The 21,342-nt window shown below is 40.4% G+C and overlaps 3 protein-coding genes across 3 annotated transcripts; 1 reads left to right on the top strand and 2 right to left on the bottom strand.

The window, feature by feature from the left end:
• Positions 1-3,479: 3,479 nt before the first annotated feature.
• LOC116800521 lies at positions 3,480-3,986 on the bottom strand. The gene is given in 3 exon segments (XM_032715940.1): positions 3,480-3,679; positions 3,682-3,886; positions 3,949-3,986. Coding segments are annotated over 2 exon segments (246 nt in total). The 5' UTR covers positions 3,869-3,886; positions 3,949-3,986; the 3' UTR covers positions 3,480-3,620.
• An 8,048-nt stretch (positions 3,987-12,034) lies between these two features.
• On the bottom strand, positions 12,035-14,056 carry LOC6609573 (transportin-3). Its single transcript, XM_002034216.2, has 2 exons — positions 13,989-14,056; positions 12,035-13,938 (listed from the first exon to the last, which is right to left on the bottom strand). The coding sequence occupies exon 2, from the start codon at positions 13,867-13,869 to the stop codon at positions 12,109-12,111; it is 1,761 nt and encodes a 586-aa protein (XP_002034252.1). The 5' UTR covers positions 13,870-13,938; positions 13,989-14,056; the 3' UTR covers positions 12,035-12,108.
• A 6,944-nt stretch (positions 14,057-21,000) lies between these two features.
• On the top strand, positions 21,001-21,136 carry LOC116800607. Its single transcript, XM_032716474.1, has one exon. It carries the CDS (start codon positions 21,002-21,004, stop codon positions 21,092-21,094), a length of 93 nt encoding a protein of 30 aa, XP_032572365.1. The 5' UTR covers position 21,001; the 3' UTR covers positions 21,095-21,136.
• Positions 21,137-21,342: the final 206 nt, after the last annotated feature.

Raw genomic sequence — 21,342 nt, 5'->3', positions numbered from 1 at the left:
GCATCTTACATCTTCACTCTTCACCTAATTTCCAATGCATTTGCTAACCATTGCGGCATTCAGTGCTTCCTTTGCTGTCCTTTTGGGTCCTGCGCTTGGCTTTAATAAGAAATGCCGTCTCAAGAAAATGGGCAGACACCTGCTCCAATGGAACTGGTGCTCAATGCATTTTTGGAGTGGAATGCAGTCAAAAACAGAGGACCGACAAGAGTACCAGTATCAGGGAGATGTGATAAAAATTAACGACTCCCCGGGGGGGTGGCAAGGTGAGATGATGGCTGGCAAGAGGGTGCCAGTCAGCGAAAGTCAGTTTTTAAATTTTTAAACATTTAATTCCGAGCTGAGGAATTTTATTTGATTTAAATATGCATTTTCTGCTCAAAGAGAGCAACCCAACCTCAACACCCTTGGCCACCGGCAAATTGAATCCGCATTCGAGAAACTATTTGTGGAAAGCACACGGCGAAGGGCAAAAGACAAAAATAACTACATAAATTATTTATGCAATATCTGAGAATGTGAAACCGGCCAAGTTGGAAAGGAGGAGGAGAAGGAAAAGAAGATCCTGTGCTCCTTGTTGCCATTTTTATTTGCGCTCTAAATGCTGCAACATTTTGTTTACGGCCACTGAGAAGCAGAACGCTCGTTGTTGCCTGAACAAATGCTAATTTGCTGCAGATATGAGTGTGGCAACGTCAGCATTTGGGGCAGAAAGGTCATCAAATAATCATATTTGATTTATTTGTGCGGAAATTGCAAGAAAAATTCAAAATGTTCAAATTATGTTGTCCCCTATTTTTTATCTTTATCAATAACATTTATTTCTTACTTATAGCACATTAAATTTAAATTCAAATTGAAATAATACTAAGAGCTAAATTCGCTGAAATGCAACTCGTTTTCTAATCCCCTTTCACTGGAGTTCAGCACGTTTCAGTTCAAAGGATTTTTCTATGAACGCGTTACCCGTTTAATCAATTGGAGTGCACAGTAAAAATAAAAACGTAAATGGATAATTCTATTTCATCTAACCTACCTTGAGTCTGTGGTAGTTCCCGCGAATCACATTTTATTCACTTTATTGTCTTCAATTGTGAAATTCAAATAATTTATAGTTTGCGCTCCAAAACTGCATTACAAAAGCTTTTTAAACGAAGCTTTCCTTACAAAACTCAAGCTTTTGTCAGCTGCCTTCTTTGTTGATGCAGCTGCAGCTTTGCGCCTTTTTGGTGTTAATATGTAAATAGAAAATATTTAAAAATATTTTACAAAATATATGTTTACAAAAACTGTATCCTAAAAACACTGAAAATAATATTGTAAAATATTCCATTAAGCAAACTAATTAACCACTTGACTTCATATCACTTTGCACAGCCCACAAGAGTAGGCAACAAATTTGAGGTCTTTTATGTTAAACAGATTTAAGCACGCAGAGGTTAGAAAAAGGACGGGGATAAACCAAATATTAGCAGCTGCCACAACAATACTAAAGGACAACAAAAGCGGAATTATGCCACAGGACAAGCAGCTGTTTTGCAACTGAGAGCAGGAACGCGAAAGAGAATGCGAGTCCTGCGAAAGGAGAGAGAGGCAAGAGAGCTTTTGGAAACTTCGGGTTTCTCTGCAGATTTAAAGGGTTTCACCATTTAAGGGTATATTAAGCTATATGTAATATTAAATAAATATGATAATCAATAAATATTTGAACATTTTATAATTTAATGCATCTAGATAGTAGTAAACAAGTTAAAGACTTAACCTTTTTAGTGAATGGCTTATGTTTTTTTCTATATAAGCACAATACTTTGTAAATATTATTCACACGGTATCTGCCAGTCGTCACAATGTCCGGCACTCACCCTTTTTGTTTATTTGGCTTGGCACTTTGAGGCCTTTGCTTTTTTAATTTAAATGTTAATTCGCTTGCATGTGCATGCAATGACCCCCATTCTTCCATCTTCTTTTGGCGCCGTGAACTGGCATATTTTTATAATTCCTGTGGCTCAAACCCGCTTCCCTTAGCCATATTTGCATTTGCATATGAGCCAGCAGACTGACGCCAAACTTAAATGGCTGAAATATTAAAGTTCCTCCCAGGAAATAGCACTACTTCCACCTACAGATCCCACTCCATCGTTCCTCGATCTCACTTAAGTTTTTATATCCTGGCTCACACACACGCCGCTTTATTGTGTATTTGTCTTGGCCGCCGCAAATAAAGACGGTCAAAATAAGCGGTCGGCACTCACAGACAATGACAGGTAAGCGATGCAAAAAACACAAGCAAAAGCGTTTTCCAAAAAACAAGCTAATTATTTTTTAAATAAAAATAGAGTTAGTATAATAAAAAAAAAATATCTGAAGAGTAAAGATTTTTTGAAGACAATCATATTTTGTTTTTATTAAAAATAAAAATAATGGAGAAATGCTTTTAAGGATCCAACATTTAGCGGGAAATGGTTATTTTGGCGGCACCGCAAAGTGGCAAAAAAGGCCCGAAGACGCATCCCGAAGTCACCCGAACTTGAACGCTATACGTGTCCTGGCAAAGAAGGAGGAGTAGAGCTATATCTTGTTCTTATGCCGCCTAATGGGACGCTACCGACCGCTGGTCTAAATGCAAGACGTCGCAGCAATGGAAACGGAATGGATATGTGTATAGGAATGAAAGTGGGAATGGGCGCTGGCTGAAGGAGAGAATTCATTAAAAATTAATCCAACGAGTGCGAGGTATATTTGGATCCATTCCCATATCCCTCCGCTCTGCCATTCTTTGTTCCTGCTGTCTGCTATTCAATTACGTATGCCACGGCAGCCATGAAAATGACCTGCAACGCCGTCGTTGCCCCACTCTGCCCCGCCCCCTCGAGCGTAGTAAATTCTAACAGCACTTGGGGCTCACCTCTGGCCACCCCATTCACCTGGCCCAATCCACCACCCAATACCCCTCACAGATCGTTGGCTGGCTGGCTGCTCGGTTGGTTGGCAGTTTTATGTGTTTTGTCTTCGCATGCCGCATAAACGGAATTATTTACAATTTATTTTTACCTGAGCTAAGACCCCAACTACACATGGAGAAAATATGCATAACAAAATAAAATAAAATAAGCTCAATAAGTTATTTATTGGCAGTACAAAAAAGGATTAACATCTTATGTATATTAAAATATTTACTCAAACTTACATTTAACTAAATTTATGTTTATGTTTTAAAATGTTCTCAGTGTATGAAAACACAAGACGAAGATGAAGCAGGAACCAAGAAAACCCGGTGTGGAAAAATAGGGAACGGGACAGTGGCAGCGGCAAGTGGTGGCATTTGGTTGCCGCTTGTTTGTTTTTGTGCTATTCAAAATGTCTTCATTGCCGGACAGAAGATGCCAAAGGAGCTGACCGAAGAGCCAAAAGGACGTGGAGCCACGCCAAGGCAGGACTCCGCTTGATTGCCTTTAATTTGAAGATGAAAAGTCTAGAAATGAAATTGGGACTGGGCACTTTTAATTTAAGCCAACAACTCGAAAAGGAGAATATTCTCAATAAAACAATTTAAATTTTTTCGAAACCATGATGCAAACAAAGCAGTGTTATACGATTGGCGGCACTACAATTAAATTCTTTCAATCAATGAATGTATTTAGTTCTTCTAGCGCGAGTTCCCCGATTTCTGCTTCAGATCGCTTCCTTTCACAGTTCCCCAATTGGAGCTCAATCTACACCACATCATTTGACCAAAGATCATAATGCCCGACATCAAGACACTTGGTATGGGGACATCCGATGAATGCGATGGCTCAGCCTCTGTACTTGAGTACTCTATGGCACTCGGAGGAAAAGCACCCATCGTAAAATTCAATCCATCAGCCATTGTTAAAATGTATTGTAACTATATTAATTTAATACAAGAATAAACATTTGGTAAATCGTATTCTTTAGAAACCAACTTACATTTATTATATATCCGGGCTTATAATATTAATAAAAACTATAATTTGTTTTTCAAAGCTTGCTTCACATATCTGTGAATAAAATTTACATTGACCACAAAATAATAATTATATGCTGATGAATAGTTAATAAATTTTGTATAAGTTTATCACAGAAGGTAGAGTGATAATGGTTGGAGCGACGCTTCACAAGTGTTGCGTGCCTAATTGAATGGCGTCTAATGCCAATGCAAATCGAATTGCAATCGGGAGATCCACACTACTCACTGGCAGTTTATGCCAAAAGCCGAGAGTCACTTTGCATAAATTAGTGGTGGCTTAAATGCAGAAAGCCAGAGTGCACCTAAGCAGATATTAACGCCAAGGATGGCAAAGGATGCACCACTTGAGCACTCAGTGCCGTTTTCGTTCTCGTTCACGTTCACGTCCTCGTCGTCCTTTTGCTCATCATAATCATCGACATCATCGTGCGGCACTCATAAGCATAAGTATGAGCATGAGCGATGATAAATCATTAGGGGCAACGTGTTGCGGCCAACTTGACTTGACAGCCACTGCAGCACTTGCCGCGTGGAGTGGGTGGTGAATAGAGTGGGTGGTGCAACGAGTGGTGCTGATGATGCAAGTCTAGTCAGTCCCTATTACTCTGATCTCTGACATATTTCGGCAACATTTATCTTTATCCATTTCTTTTAGACATAAATATTTAAAGCAATTTTTCGATAGGATATTCTATCCTGTTCATTTTCTAAAATTTAAAAAGATCCATTTTATTAAATTATTTTGCTTGCATCTTCATATTCATCTCTTGTGTCATAAGACACAGCTGCATTCAGCCATTAAGAGACCCCTTTCCTCAAGTTGGTCTCTCATCGACAGCGATAATTATTAATGCTCACCTCAAGTTGGCAAATAATGATATAGTGCTCGATAGACACTCATCGCATTTGTGTGTGGCAAATTTATGGCTTGTACGTGTGGTATAAACAATTGGGCTTTCCAGGTTGCCCCAAGCAATTTTCGAACCCGAACCATTTTGCACAAATACTTGACCATATAAGGTTGATGGGTCTACGATACGGCGTTCAGGGCCCAAATGCATTTTAAGCGGGCCTTTTCCGCTGGAGTCTTCCAACTGCAATGCGACGCTCGTTGCAGAAATGCAAATAAGCTAGAAATACTTTTCGCTTTCAAAACATTTGCATATATTGCGCTTATCACTCCGACAGAAAAAAGATTACGTGACGTATACGCAACAATGGGCAAAATATTCAGCTGGTACTATCGATAAAAGTTAAAGTTTTCAACAATCAAATCGTACAAAACTGGGGTCAAAGGTTAAAATAAAGAGAAGACGATTAATAAATAAATTGCTCCTTTGAAAAGTTTTTCGAAAATCAATTTACTCACAACTGTGCGCATAAAGCCTTGAAGTGTTTTTCCATCATTAAGGGCTCCAGTAATTAATCAGCGAGCAAATGCAAATTACTTTTCCGACTTGACGTTGCAGTATTTGTTCCTGTTCTTGTTATGGCCCTCGTTGATTCTGGCTCCTTCAATTGGTCTTGAGTCGTGCTGCTAACTGTGCTAACCGGAAACGGAAATGTAGCTTGCATAACAAATGAATTTCGCTGAGGGGTGGCCTCTCCGCTCCTTTTGACAAGTCACCAAGGCCCGTGCCATTGTTCTGCCAACCCCAAGTTGTTCCCATTCTGCGAGTTTCTTTGCCATAAATTGCTTTTCCACATATTGCTCGGGGTTGGGAAGGTTTGGCTTGCAGATCCTTTATTGAAAGACAACTGGTGGTGACAGGCCTCATTTCGGCTATAGACTCAAGACACAGCTAGAGATTCCCTGCGGAAATGACAAAAATCGAGGGTACAACCATCCCAAAATGCAGCATGCAATGAGAATTGCACTTTGCTGGGCAGAAAATTTATGAACTTCATTGCCATGCGTCAAATAAATGTCAAAAAGTACGCCAAAAGTGCGGCCATTAATGCAAAAGATCCGTGGGACCAGCAAAATTCCGTTGAAGCTGTTCGACCGCAATAAAAAATTTTTCGCAAAAATTTCCGCTTTGTTTTTTGCAATTTTTTTCCGCCAGCTGTTTGTTTGGCATGTTAAACACAATTTTTTAATGAATTTTCACGCCAGTCGAGTGTAAAATGCCTGGACTCCGACGATGGGTCTCTGACTACTTTTAAAATGCCATAAAACTAAAAAAAAAATATAAAAATTATATTCCCTGTGCGGTAGACAAAGTGAAAAATATTGTTTTTCAAAAGTTTCCTGCTGAATTTCGCGATTGTTGCTGCTATTGTTGCTGACCATCATTTTTCTGAGTCCTGTGCCTGTCTGCCTCAATGTCTCTCTTTCCCCCTCTATTTATTATGCCTGTCCCTTTCTGCGGGTTTCGGTGATGTTTTTTGTGTGAATTTACCAAGACAAGGCATCGGTGGTCGGAATGTCCTAACAGGATAAGTGGTTCAATTGGCTCACTGAATGATTTTGCTATTTCAGTCCATAGACGAGAACTTTTAACAGTATAGAATGTGTATGTATGGATGTTGGGAAAAAATTAGTTCGTTTTCGGCAAAGTAAAATCTAAACGTAAACGTATTTCAAAACGTGAAACTTTTAGAAAATTGCTGGATCCTTGGGATTATAATTTACTTTTTCCGTAGGGCATTTGGCATTTAGCATTGATAGCTTCCAGATATTCATCTTCCACTCACTTCGTGTTTTACTTTGTACTTTTTTCTGGTTTTCATTTCGATGCTTCAAGCGCAAGCGACAGATGATAATAAAAAATTTTATTACACACAAGCTCATCCATTTGACTTAATGGCGGTCGGAATGTTGCAGGCTTTTAATGTGCGTCATCATGATGGGAGGTGGAGGAGTGTGGAGCCGGATCGGGAGAGGGGTAGGTGATTTCCCGTCTAGGTATTCCGCAGCTTCTGTTTGAGCTGTTGATTGTTTAATAATTTTTATTTTTGCCTTTGCGTTTTTTGGCCTGCGCTCTTCTCAAGTGGAAGTGCATGTAATTTCATTTGCAATTTGCATTTCATTTTTTTTCAGCAGGCGAGAGATTTGTGGGCTGCACTGATTGCACCAGTTGGGGAAAGCCAAATAAAATAATTTGTTGTATATATGTCCTGCACTCCGCCTCCCATCGCCCAGCTGACACTCAATAAATCAGCGAAATGTGCGAGCAAAATAATAATTAATGGGTCGAGAGGGGGGTACGGAATGATGCATGAAAATTTGTGAAAAATTACACAATTTCCGCACACCCAATTATAATTGCCAGCGAACCGAAATGAGCATTGCACTCTTAGTATGCGGCACATGTAGAAAATGAGTTAAGTGTTGGCCATCCCACCAGCGGAAGCAGACAACACTTGGCTTAATTTCTATGCTCCACCGACTGTCCGTCTGTCTATCTGATTGTCTGTCGGGTTTTCCGCTTTTCTTCCTTTGCACATATCCCTTCTTCATTGGCGGCGCTCATCATCATTTGGCAGAGCCGCATGTTCAATATGATTCGTGACATGTTAGGGAATTAGTGCTATAGCCCCACTTTCAACATTCCACCATCCACCACCCACCACTGGGTGGGTTCACCCAACCAACCAAGAACACCCAGGAGCAGTCCGAGTTCGAATTGCTGGCCACGTGCGCCACATGTTTGTCATGCCAAGTGGCGCCAAGCGGCCTCATTAATGTGAGTTGCTTTAAGTTTTATTTATTTATTATTGGACTTTTGCCGGGTTGCTGTGTTTTTCTTTTACCCAGCTCACTGGCTTGATTCCCTCTTGTTTTTCCACGGATTTGTGCTAGTTAATTGCTTTTTGTTTGGTCCAAGGATCGAAACTAGCTCGTGGACAATAAGTGAAATTCAGGACTTATTTCGGGGCATGTGATTTCGTGGTTCGGCAATTATAAGGCAAGATTAGTAAAAATATCAATAATATTATGTGCACTATAATTTGTTAGACAATTTAGGAGATACGTTTGGGTTCTGATTTTAACTTAAAAAATATAGCTTACAATATTAAAATATATAAAATTTTACAGATACTTTCGACCTATTATTATTTCAAATCATACGCAAGAATTCCTCTATATCGAGTATACGACGTGTGGTCGTCGATGAAACGAAGGTAGTTTTCCCAAGCAAAACAAACTAGTTGTTGCCAGCTTTCCTTGTTTACAGTTTGCATTTAACAGTATTGCGACACGAAGTTTGCGGCGTGTCTGGTTTTGTACACAAGTCCCTGGTCTCTTATCATGTTAGTTGAGGCTTTATTGCCCCGAAATAGTGGCTCAAGAAGTATTTGGTTGCATGCCCCGTTGTCAGGTCTCTTCAGCTCCCCATACTTTTCCTTAGTGTTTTCGTCTAATTTGTAAAATTATTCGCACGTACTTTCTTATTAGTTTGTTTTGCCTTGTTATTTTGTTGCCAGAAAAGCGAAACTTTTGCGGAATAGCAACCAGAATACATCGTTCCGGCTTCAGGGTTTTCAAAATATGCATAAAATATTTTCAAAATATTTTTAAAGGCTTAATCTGAAATTAGTTTTTACTAACCTCCAAACATGACTTAAATATTGTAGTCTTGCACCATGAATATTATTTGGTATTGCTATCTAGAACTAGGGCCCGTGGCAAATTTAGATTTTATTTGTTTTTCAGAGACCAGCCGCCAATCGACTGGATTAAGTGAACCGTTAAAAAACGCTCGACCAAAAAACAAGAGAGTTGGAAAACCTTCAGACAACAGAAAATTTCCATTTATCAAGCGGCATAACAGCGACATTTGATCAAGATATTAGCAAATGTTCAATTTATTTAGAAAAACCGCTGCGGCACATGGCCCCAAAAAAAGCCGCACACACAAAGAGGAAAAACAAGTGTATGTATGTGTGTGTGTGTGAATGCAACACGGTAAAGGAAAATCCAAACTCAAACCGAAACCGAAAAATGCAAATCGAGCTGGGGGAATCAGTGACAGCCGAGCGGAAAGACCGACTCCACTTTCAGTTCCAGCTCTGCCCTTTAGAGCTTTCCCAGTGTGACATTTGCAATTGACAGTCGCATCGAGTTGAGTTTTCAGTTGAGGTTTTCCGTGGGTCCCAAGGTTTTCCGGGCTGGGAAAGCGGGCAGCAAAAAAAGGAAAGTCAACTGCAGCCTTTGCTGCCGTTCCTTCTTGCTCTGCGACAATTTAAAACTGCGAAAGTTTTAAATGTTCACCTCGCTCCTTTTTATTTTCAAGTCTTTCCACTTCGTGGTGCTTTTTCCTTGCGGCAAAATGTCAAACTGCGGCCAAAGTTCGCGTGCAAAATGGCGTCCCAAATGGGCGTGGCAGGGGCAGAGGGCACAGGCTAACACGTGTGCAGTTTTCCAAAATATTTCCTTAAATTCGCCCATTCTTTGCGATTAATTTAGCCGGAGACGGTAGTTTTTTATGCCGGTTAAGATACCTTGTGCTGCAATTTGGTAGGAAAAACTTCTGATAATTTGGATTGCAATTAATCATCATGTAATCACTCGTTAATTACCATATAGAAACATACACAATAAAAGAATTTACAGTAAAAAAAACTAAAAAATTATTGAGTAAATTGGGGCTTTATTGATGTCACGTTTATTTTATATTGGATTTGGTTCAGTAAATAAAGTAAACAGTCTAAGCTATTTAATATTAAATTAATATTACATTTCAAGTCGACATTTTAGTGCATCTGCACCAGCAAGGTTGTACTTTTAACATTTAGTTGTTATTTCAAAAACCACAGTACCATTTGGCCAGGTGAGAAGGGCCCGAGCACTTACTTTTAATTAGCAAACAAAACGAACATGAAATCGTAAATGAAATGCCGCCGAAACCGGCGAAAAGTATGCAAAACTTTTGTTATTGTCGCCAAATAAATTTCGCCAATGCGCCGGGCGTGGGCGAAATGGGGACTGTGTGGGCGTGGCTGGTCCAACAAATTCGCCAATTCGAGAAAATGAGAGGGTGAAAAACAACAAGCGGCTAACAAAAAGTTCCACCGACAGCAAAATTATGTGGCGTCAAATGCGGCGCGTCGCCTGAGGGAAAACCGCCTGCAACTGTATCCTTCGGGGGGGATCCAGGAGATGTGGGCGTGGCCAGGTGGTTTTCCAACCTACACATTACCCTCAGCCCCGTGGTGCGGTTGCCGTCGTGCTGAAATTTATGCTGCTGTGTGAAATTTTACGCGACAGGTGGAAAAATAAAAGCAGCCGCACAAAAACTGCAGCAAAAAGTTGCATGCAAATTTCTAAATGGCGAAGGAAGTGCTTCAAGTCTGTCTGAATATCCTGCCTCCTCGAACCTCCACGCTAGCGCGAATAAATCCACTTAAATATTTAAAAGGACGAGGCGAAAAGGTCCCCGCGGACGAGGGCAATCCGGCCAAGTTCCTTCAGCTGCCCGAATATCCTTCTTCAGCACTTGATTAGCAGCACTTCCATATTTCAGCCAAGTGGGGTGGTTGACATGGGGTTTCCATGTTAACACTTGCCCACAACAACTGTCCTCATTAGAGAGAAGGGTTCTCGCTCGTGACTGGCAACGTAAATCATCAATTAAAACAAATTTTCCATTTGGGGGCAATGTTGGAAATTAATTTTTAAAATGAAATGTTTTCGTAAATTATGAGGGTCACTTGAAGTGGGTCTAAGTGAGATGAGTGCGATGGCCCAATGAGGGGTGTTTTGGCTGGGTTAATATTAAATTTTTAAATTGCTTATGAAATAAAAAAGAAATTATAAATGGGCAACTTAATATTGCATAGTCCAGAAAACGTTTCGATATACCTTTCTTTTAAATTGCTAAATAGGAAAAAGGCAATTGAAATCCTTAAACTTACCATAAAGATCGAACATATCTAAAAATATCTCATAATTGCCAACTGATTCCGAATTTGGACAATTGCACAACCCGCAACATTACGAGTGGTAATTGCAACCCAGTGGCAAGCTCTGATAACCTTAGATCTGCTGCTTGATTTTTCTGTCGGTTCCTGGAAAACGTTTACCCAAACCCCAGGCTGCGCCAATAAGTGGGGGCATATAAATTACGGGAATAAAAACTGAAATTGCTGCAAAAACAGAAACACACTTAAAATGAACACACACACACACATTGCAGAACGTTCAACAGCAAAGCAAAAACGGAATATTTATGAACGCACCACGCGACGAGGGAAAGCGAAAATGCGCCAAACGAAATTGTGGATACGTGGGAATGGGAATGGAAATGGAACCAAGCAAGACCAACGAACCAAGTCCAAGTCCGAAGTCCTGTCTACCCTCTCCTGCACACTACACACTACACACACACACAGACACACATGTAGATATGTATATATATTTTTCCTACTGCCGGGCAATGTTTGCTGGCAGATAAAGCAAATGGCAAAAGTGTTTTCCACGCGCGATCGATATACACGGCGCCAGCAAGGCGGGACAAATTTTCATAGTTCAAGTGGCGCCTAGGAAAACCCAAGCCCACCACCGAACCCACCAGCAAATGTGGCCAAAGGCGGGCGGCAGTAAAAATGCTGCTCGGAGAGAAATAAATGCGATAAAAATTATTGCGGAAGTGCGCAGGCGAACAGAGTGAAGAAAAATTTATAGAAAGGAGCAACAGGAGCAGGAGTTTGACGCATATTCCATGCCTTTTTGGGCCCACTCTGTGGCACCTCATCATCGGCCGGGGCCTTTGTGTTGAATCATCGCCAAGGACGAAAGCAAGAATTGATATCACGTGTCAGTCCGACGTCAATGTCACTCAGTCACTTCCGTCCAAGCCAAAGATGGAGGACTCCTGCGCACGGATTGGGTGGGCATAAAAATGCCGAGCTAAATGAGCCACGGCTTTCTCGGATCTGATTTTCTTTTACGATTTAGGCGTGTGTTGGCCTTTAGCTGTTGCCAAATTAGTTAAGAAAATTAACTTGCCTATTGGCGTGGATTGTCGTTTTATGGCATTCGCCTAGATAAGCGACATGGAGTTGAGTCATGTTGTGAATTATCTCTAATTTATACGAGTCCCAATATGCTTTAATTATCAGAATGTTTGGAAAAACTTTAACAAAATATAATCTTAATAGAATTGGCCTAAACATTAACAACTATTCATTAGCAGCCTGTGACGATTTTCCTGAATATCGACAGGACACTTGAGCCAGTTTATATTGAGTATTGACGTCTTTGCTTCTAGGACAACCGCCGCAGGTAGTTGCCTGATCAAAGTACAGATGCTGAACAAAAGATCACAGCGCTTGCTCTCCTCCAAACAGAACTCGTCCACCATCATGGCTAGCTTAACTAGGTAATTCCAGTGGGGCATTAGAAGATTCAGGCGGCAGTCGATAGCCGACAGCATTGGGTCCGCGCGGCGCAGTTCGTTGACCAAACAATACCAGATGGTCTCGACATTCACGGTTTTCGGGATTGAGATAAGCTCAAGGATCTGCAGGCGTATAAAAGGCTGCGGGCAATCCTTTTGAAAAAAGGTCTTTAAAATGTTTAAGATTATATCAGCCCGATGCTCCTTAAAGTTCCCTATCAGGTGTCGCAGGAAGAAAACACCAGCTTCAACTTTCGTCCAGGGGCTCTGCTCATCTACCACGATACTGGACAGTTTCTCTATGGTATCATCATCTATCATGTGGGCCATATCCAACAGGACCTCGCCTATGAGTCCTCGAAAACGTTGCATGTGTGCCGACCCTGGTGGCATCATGAATTCATAACTGGCTGGCAGGGCGGCGCGTGGAAACAGTAGCTCCACGAGCCGCAAGAAGTACGGTTGATACACAGCATACATTTGCGGATCGTTTTGGAGACACACTTCTTCTGAAATCGACGACCACATACCCAAAGAGGCTTCTATTACCCCTAATGGAGACTCTTCGGCTACAAGTAACAAAAGCTCGATGGTTGCTAGTCGTTCGTTGAGTCGTTCAGGATTCGTTTGAGTTAGCTGGAAGTGTGTATGGAACAGATTTACAAATATGTTGCAGTAGTTTTGCAAAAGTGAGCGTTCGCCCATAGCTCGTTTGAATGCCGGTTTCAAAGAGATGACCGAATCGGCCAAACAGCTATTCAGTTCATTTCTGATCAGTGATTGTTCAAGCAAGGCTACAAAAAATTCTGCCGCCTGCAAATGACCGTACACCACCGGGGTAACCAGAATAAATTCAGCCATTATGAACAGTCTGTGTTGCAGCACTTCGTCGGGTGAAAACATACTATATTTGGTCCATGACGCGCAAACAGCCAGACATTTTGGCAAGGTATTGTTTGGTAAGTCCGGTCGCTGTAGAATTCCTTCCAGCACATCTAAGATATACGGAGATTGCTGTTCAAGTGTGTAGATCACAGAATTCAATTTCTTCGCTTCCACCGGAAGATTCGATGGACGAGTCTCCTCGGGAATAATCTTCAGGACCTCCAAAAGTGCCATAACGTGTTGCGGTTTTCCAGACAGCTTTCGCACAAAGTCTTGCAGATCGTAGTCCCACTGTGAAAACAATAGCCCTAGAGCTGATAGGCCAACTGCCAGCTGCACAATCAAAGAGTTGGAATCCCTCATCATAGCCGCATATTTAAGGTGATCGATCAAGGAATTCTTTAGATACGTAAGCTGGAACTTTTGCAGCGAATAAAAAGATTGCTTTATTTTCTTGGCCAAGCTCATTGCCGCAAAGGTCAGGATGTGCATATCGTGAGGTGGCCTGTAGGATAGTATTTCCTCAGCTATAGTCCACGTGTCATTCGATATCTGAAAGGCGGCCAAATATTCATTGGCCAATGAAATGTTGCCCGAGCTCAACGTATTAACCGCATCTATGACACGTTCTTTTGTAAATTCTGCATTCATTTTGCGGATTTGTTTTAAACGAAACCTAATTAATTTTAAAGAGAAACCAAATAATAGCCTAGAAAGCTTCTGCAAAGAGAATATGTCATTTTAAAACAACAATTTCGGCAACAACTTACCTGTTAATAAATTAGTCTGTGAACTGTGAGGTAGATGTGAGAAATCGTATTTTATTGTTGAAAATCGTTTCTAAAAACGAAAATTGACAACAATGGAAAAAGTAGAGGTTTCGTTAGTAAATTTTAATGTTTTAAACACTTTTAAGCAAATCATTAAATTTTAAAAATAAAACAATTGCTAGAGTCATTATTGATTTCAAGACATTAAAATTTGAGTTCAACTAAGATGAGTCAATATTGTCATAACGCTACTTTTTTATTTTTCATACTTGAATAACAATAAGTCTTATCCAGCCAAGCAAACTATAGACTTTCCAAGTTATTCTGGGAAATCGCAACCTTGGTCCTGCGCGGCAATCAATTTTCCCAATAAATGCAGTGCGTTGAGACAATAAAACTCTATGAAAACTATACAAACAAGGGACTCGAACCCATTGTACATATAGATATGTGCCCAGATTGCCGCAACTAGCGTTTGCCCAGCTCAAATGTTTACCCTGTCGTCTCGATTCGCAGTTCCAGGACGCCTCTCATCACGCACAAACGCACAAATTACAAGGGGTTGGGCGCCATTTGGGGGCGGAGAGGTGGAAAAGTGCCTTGACCAGCGCGAACAATAAGCAATAAAATTATATGCCATATTATACATACATATACACACACACTCGCCCAGCAATCCACTCACACTTGCGCCAATATAATTTTGAAATCAGTTAAGTGCTGGCTTTGTTCGATCGGGCATTCAAAGGCAGTCGTGCAGTTAAAACAAATAGTAGTGAGATAGGCAAATTATTCTATATAAATTAGACATAAACTCAATCTAATTGTAAATAATTTATCTAATATAAAAACTTGTGGCTCATTGTTAGATTTCTGAATATATTTTCTTTTAAAACGCAGCAACACTCGATTAAATATCATATATAGACTCGAATATTCAAAATTTGATATAATTTTTCGGTGCATTCCAATTCCAAGTCCATCCCATCCCAGTCGAACTTCTCGAGCACCCCTCGTTCTGCGGGTCCTGTCCTTTATTGTCGCGCTGAGCTGTGTGAGGAGTACATTAAATGCGCATCATAAATTTCATTACATTATTATGGCGTTGTTTGCGACAACAAGCGAGTGGCGTTAGCCGGATTCGACTACTTTATTGGATCGCCTCCGCACTGCAGCGACGTCAAATCGCATAAATAAAACTATCCGATTCTATTGTCTATCCATCTGCCAACAGTCTCTTGGCTTTATTAATGCACTAATTATGGGGCGTGGGGGCACGCCCACTGCACTGCATTTTGTCAACATTATTTATGATGTTGCCGGTCGCCAGCCGGGTTTTTCCCGAAAATTTCCTCCAAGGACCTACAAGGCACACGCCTTTATTTTGGCAGGCCAAACAGGAATGGGTGGGTCAAATAACCGAATTGCGTAGGAAAATTATTGTGCCTTGCCAAAATTTAAACAAAGGCGCGGCTGTCCTCGTTGTCTGGGAAATTGATTGCTTGGCACTCGCGCCAGCGACAAATGGCAGTGAACTTATGTCGATAGAGCATAAATATGAACTAAGTGGGTCGATGAATAGAACAAGGGGTTGATACCTCTTGTTGAAAAACCCTAATCTAGCAAATGCTAAAGAGAACGAACGAAACTATCTAGAATGTATTTTTGTACGGCCAAGAAAACACTTTCACTACAACCTGCATCTACATGGGGCAAAAAATTGCGAAATGTTCCGCAAACTGGAGCACAAAACTTAATTTGCAGCCAAACATTGTTACGCTGCAGTGCCATCGAGAGGGTCAGACAACCACAAGAAAAAGCCAATCAAGCTTACAAGCTGACCGCTTACATGACAGGACACCCATAACAGGACCCATAACCGAACTATAACCCCACTTTAATCCCCCTTCCGGTCGACGAAGTAAAGGCGAAAGTAATTTGCAAGCCACTTTGCAGCGCCACAAAATGGGGGCACTAAAAAATAGCTGTAGAAATAATTGAAAAATTTGCACTACATAGAAAATCGAATTATGAAGAAAGTGACGTTGGTGCTGGTAATATCAATTAACAGAAAACAAGAGCAAAACCCTATTAAAACCTTATTTATCCTGGCCAAAAAAAAATATAAAAACAGTGGATAAGCAGCGAAGGCGGCTATAAGGAAATTATATGGACAAAGTTAGTGCAAACAACCCTGGGAGTCGGCGATTCAAGTTGAGGGGCTGCAGCAGTAGCTGCAGAATTAATTGCTTTATATGGCGTGATAATTTATTGAAGCCCACGATGACCAACATGGGAGCAAAGGAGAAGGTCCTGGTCCTGGTCCTGCATTATCCTGCCAGGGATAACACAAGTATTATGCCGGCAACGAGGCGTAAGGGTCAATCACATTAGAGACATGCGATTCGAGGGTGGTTGGACCCGGACTCGGATCCCTGCGTCCCACCTCCATCGTCCTGCGTCCTTCGTCCTCACCCACTGTCCTTGGTCAAGGGTTGCCCTCTGCATTCTGCAATCTGATTATGTGTGCGGAGGAGGGTCGGGTAATAAGTTTTTCCCCGAATAATAAACATGCCAGAGGTATTGTGTGTTTGCCGTGATGTTTGTGCCACAACGGAAAAATATGGTAAAAGTGTCTGCATAACTGTGTGAATTACGTAAGTTAGACAAATATTTGATTTGGGGAGATGATAAGCAGAAGTCATCTTTGGCAAAGGCATTTTAATTGAGTATTTTACATGGTAACAAGTTAACAACTTGGCTTTGTCTGCCTTAGAAAAAGTACGGGTAAAAGACTAGAGAAACATTACAACGTGTCTAATATAAACTATTTTAATTACCACCTATGTGCATAATATGTATATTGCTTTTATAGTGTATTCGTGCATCACCAACATTTGAGGCGATACATTTTTTGTTATGGAATTATTTCGCTTTTACCCCAGCGGATTTACGCACTGCCGACCGAGGGTCTTTTGTCGAGCTCAAAGGTATGGTATGAATATAATCAGCGCATTCAATCGACTTAATTTCATTATGAATACGGAGGCAGCTAAACGCTGCCCTCTCACTCACTTTGTGCCATGATTTTCTTTCGCCGCTTGGCCCAAGCCGAGCTCATAAATAATCTTGCCAACTTGTCGGACAGGACACTCGCCGGCTTTTCCCCCTCCACCAACGTGCCGGATGCCCGGTTTCCCCGTTTTAGCCACCAACAGCTGCTGGCTGCTCGAGTTGCAAGGAAGCAGCAGCTCCTACCACTTGGGCTGCTTTGGCCGCTGTTGACAAACAAATATGAAACTAATCCTTGGTAATTAGTGCGCCAACTTTTGCTGCATTTTGAGCCGGGAAAGGACACGAGGACACACGGACGGGGACTTGTAGTTGCTGCTGTCGCCGCTGGAGAGGGACTTGCGTGCTGGTTGCTTTTTCCGTATCTCAGTGTCAGGCACACTCGCAGAAAATGTGAACACTTTGCTTAAAGAAATTACGAATTATTTATTGCAGATGTGTAATCAGATGTTCGCGGAAATCATAGTACTGAATTAAAAAGAAATAGATTTTTAAGTAGTATATATCTAGATAATGAGTTTATAGCTGATTGTAAATCAAATAGGTACTTTGACACTTATTTTTCGCAGTGCACTCCTAGTTCCTGGTCATAGGAAGTTCGGAGATTCCTTATGCTTTCTGCTTTTTGCGGTTTTCCCGGTCGCATCTCGTTGTATATTTTTTTGGTCGTTTTTGTGGCGATGTCGTCGTTATTTTTATTGGAAAAGTTAAGCTTGTGTTTTGATAGGTTTCAGTTGTAAAGGGATTAATTAGTACGGACTTCGCACCAGCGGCACCGCCAACAGGATAAAGCCAGGCCAATGTCTGGAGGTACAAGCTCAACATGCCGCCTCGTGTCGCAATGCATAATAAAAGTTAAGCTGAATTGCATAGTGTTTTCGCATGAAATGGGATGCGGAATCGAAACGGCGTGTGAGTTGGCTTAATGAGCACATTTTGAAAGGAAAGCGGTCTTTATTCTAACAAACTAAGTCGGTTATTAAAGGTAATTTCAACAAATAAATATAAAGGAGATTCATACTTTATGGATATATATATCACTCTTCCTCACATTGTACTTTTTGATCGACTTTTTTATGCTCCACTTTGTCATATTCAAAACTGCAGCAGCTCTTGTTTTTCTACCAATTCAAAACTCAATTACTTACGAAATTCCACATACAATTCTTCATCTGACCACTTGTCTTCAGCGGAGTTTATTAATTTTATTTACCCGCGACATTTCTCAGTTGAAATTCCAATGCTGCAGCATTTCGCGCTGTTTTTGCAGACGGCTTGCCTCCTTTTCTTATCTTTTTATTATGAACTGCAGCGACAATTTTGCTAGCCATGTCAGCGCATGATTTACGAGGCCGTGGCGTACAAATGAAAATTGTACCAAAAGGCGGGCGGGAGGGGTTCTGCCCGGACAGACAAACCTTTTTTGTGGCTCTGAAGTTTTGGCCACAAAACAGGAAACGGAAATGAGTGCGCAGAACGACGATGGCGACATGTGAAATGTGTTTGCCACCAAAGAAGCACACGAAAAACAAAAAGCACAGAAAAAGCGGCACCAGCAAAAAACACATGCAAAATAAACGGGTTCAAGTGGCGCTCGTAAAAACTGGTGGTGGGCTATGTGGGGCAAGGGGCTAAAGCCAAAGGATAACTGTTGAATTGTTGGCCATAATAACAAGGCAGGCGACTCCCATGTGTGTGTCCGTGTCTGCCCTCGTGTGGGTGTGTTTGTGTTAGCCTGTCGCGTAGCAACTTGTGGCTAGCTTAATAGCAGTTAACAGCAAGCCGGCAAAAAGGGGTTGCGAACGGGGGTCAAAGGGCAGCTCTGCGGGTCGCCTTTACACTCGTTCAAGTGCATGAAGAAGGAGCTGGCACAGTGTTAACTTGGTTAATAAATCCCATTTATTTATTAAGCAGCCGGATGCCAGCAGCGGTATGTTATTTGAATAGCTTTCAATAAAATAAAAATAGTTTTACAATAAAATAATGAATTATTATGAGTATATATATGAGTTTCTTCTAAAATAAAAATTTGTGGAAATCATTCGAATATATCCTCTGGTATAAATCAGCTTAATACCAGCATGCAATGTGAATGCAAAAAACTTAGTTAAAGGCATAAAACAGAACAAGAAAGTGCGATTAAGTCCAGGAAACAACTCCAGTGAAATACAGTGAAATAAAATTCAATAGAACAACAAACGAACCGCGTGCTGTGAAAACAATCCAATCAATTTATTAATTAAGCAGGCCACTCCGGCCAGAGGAGCGCCTGATGTACGACCATATATATATGGAGCTATGGTATATATAGTCAGCCATCCGATTGTCTGTCTGGGTGGAATGTGCAACCCCACTCAACCCCATCGCCGATGGTGTGCGTCTATTTGTCTAGCTTTGTGCAATGGATTTTTAATGTTTTTCCGCCGGACTCGTCGAGTGGGTGGACAATAATGTAACGCATTGTTAAGTCCGCTTGGCACTTTTCGCACGCCAGCTGTGTCCGGCTGGAAAAGCGGGGGAAAACCCCGAAGGAGAGCCAGCTAAGCTGCGAAGGAGCCGGCGAGGAAACGGCCCAGTCTTTAATGAGCCCCAAACTGCAATTACGCAAAACATTTGCCGCACTGCATGGCGTCGTCTGAAATAATTTTAATTGCGTTTTGCTTTTTATTTTATTGCATGTGGCGCCCTAACGATTTCGTTATGCTGGAGTAAATTAAACTAAAACTGGATCCACCAAAGGAAAGCCATTAAAAAGGAGGACTTTAGTTCAAAGTAGCAACTAAAACTTTAGTTGTAGGTGCTTAAAGTGTACATATGCTACATTTATCTTTGTTGCTCATTTTTTGTCTAGCAATCGTATATTAAGGGAGTTATAACAATTATGAATTATATAACTTCCACATTAGTGTTGTTTTACTTGCTGTTAAGTAATTTATAACTAAAAAAAAACAATTTAAATACATTCTTTCACACATAATAACCCTAACGAATTGGGTTTGTTCTTCTTTCAATTTCTGAACTATAAATGCTTAAGTTTTCCGAGAAACGTTTCCATTACTGGTTGAAGAAAATGAAGCTGGCTATTACCTTATTAGCTGTTTGCGGCATTGCGATGTTAAAACCACCTCCAACAATGCCTACATATTATATAGACCCAAGTAATTTCGACAATGGTTTTCTTATCCCGGGCTAAGTTGGCTTAAAAATATATATAAAAAATACATGTATATATAAAATATAATATATTTGTTTCTTATTATTCGAATTTTTAGTCTCAAAAATTACTAATTAGAATTATGCTGTTTACAAAATTATAATGTCAAGGATAGATTTCCTATTATGAAGTTAATATAAGTTAATAACTACTCTGCTTACTGAGGTATAATTTTTTTTGGATGTATAACTGAAAATTCCACGTTATTAAGGTAAAGTTATTTCTTAAGGTTTAGCGTTTTGAAATTAGTCTCAAAACATATAAGATGTGGTCCCTAATGCTAGAATAGAAAATTCGATTCATAAGTTTACAATCAAGACCTATTGCCAACATCAAACTATTCATAAATAAATAAAAACAAATAATTATCTTAAGTCTTTTAATCAAAGTCGAATAAGAGAAAGCAGAGTTTTTTTGTTTAATTAGTGAACTAAGAGAATCACTCTGCAAATAGAGCCGTTTTTCTATTCCTTTTTCCACATTCATAGAAAAAATATTTTAAAATCTGTTAAAATGAGGTTAGATTAACTTGCAGACATTTGTATTGATATAGCCATGAACTTTATTAGCGCTTTAACCTTATGGATGTGTTAACTAAACTGTTTTATTATAACTATTAGTTACCGATTGATTAACTGGTTGTTAAACTATTGCCAATCCAATTGTTCACACTTGACAGTTGCCTTAAGCACATAAAAGCCCATTTTCCATGGAATACCCATTCAAAATGAAGCTATCAGTTCTGATCTCAACAATCTTAGGTCTTGCGCTCGGGATGGCCTTTCCTCAACCAAGGGTTCCTCCATTTTTTGGAAAGTAGAATAAATATATAATAAATATATTTAATTATTGGTGCGCCAAATGTTTTATTATTGTAACAACAATAGAGTAATGTTTGATTGGTAACTATCCATTTCCACTCACAGATGAGTACGTACTCTTGAGCTTCTTTGCTCGTGGCAGCAATTTTTGTTGCACGTTTTTGAGATAGTTTTAGACAACGCAGGCGCACTGGGCCTCACTTTTTATTTGGATAGTAACTCACTCAAAATGTAGTTGGCTTTTTAA

The sequence above is a fragment of the Drosophila sechellia genome, chromosome 2R, assembly GCF_004382195.2.
Source record: "Drosophila sechellia strain sech25 chromosome 2R, ASM438219v1, whole genome shotgun sequence".
NCBI classification, from domain to species: Eukaryota; Metazoa; Arthropoda; class Insecta; order Diptera; family Drosophilidae; genus Drosophila; species Drosophila sechellia.
This window is presented reverse-complemented; position numbering and strand designations above follow the sequence as displayed.

Bases quoted from the DNA above. Each gene is read 5' to 3' on its own strand.
- LOC6609573 (XM_002034216.2), bottom strand. From the start codon at position 13,869: ATGAATGCAGAATTTACAAAAGAACGTGTCATAGATGCGGTTAATACG.
- LOC116800607 (XM_032716474.1), top strand. From the start codon at position 21,002: ATGAAGCTATCAGTTCTGATCTCAACAATCTTAGGTCTTGCGCTCGGG.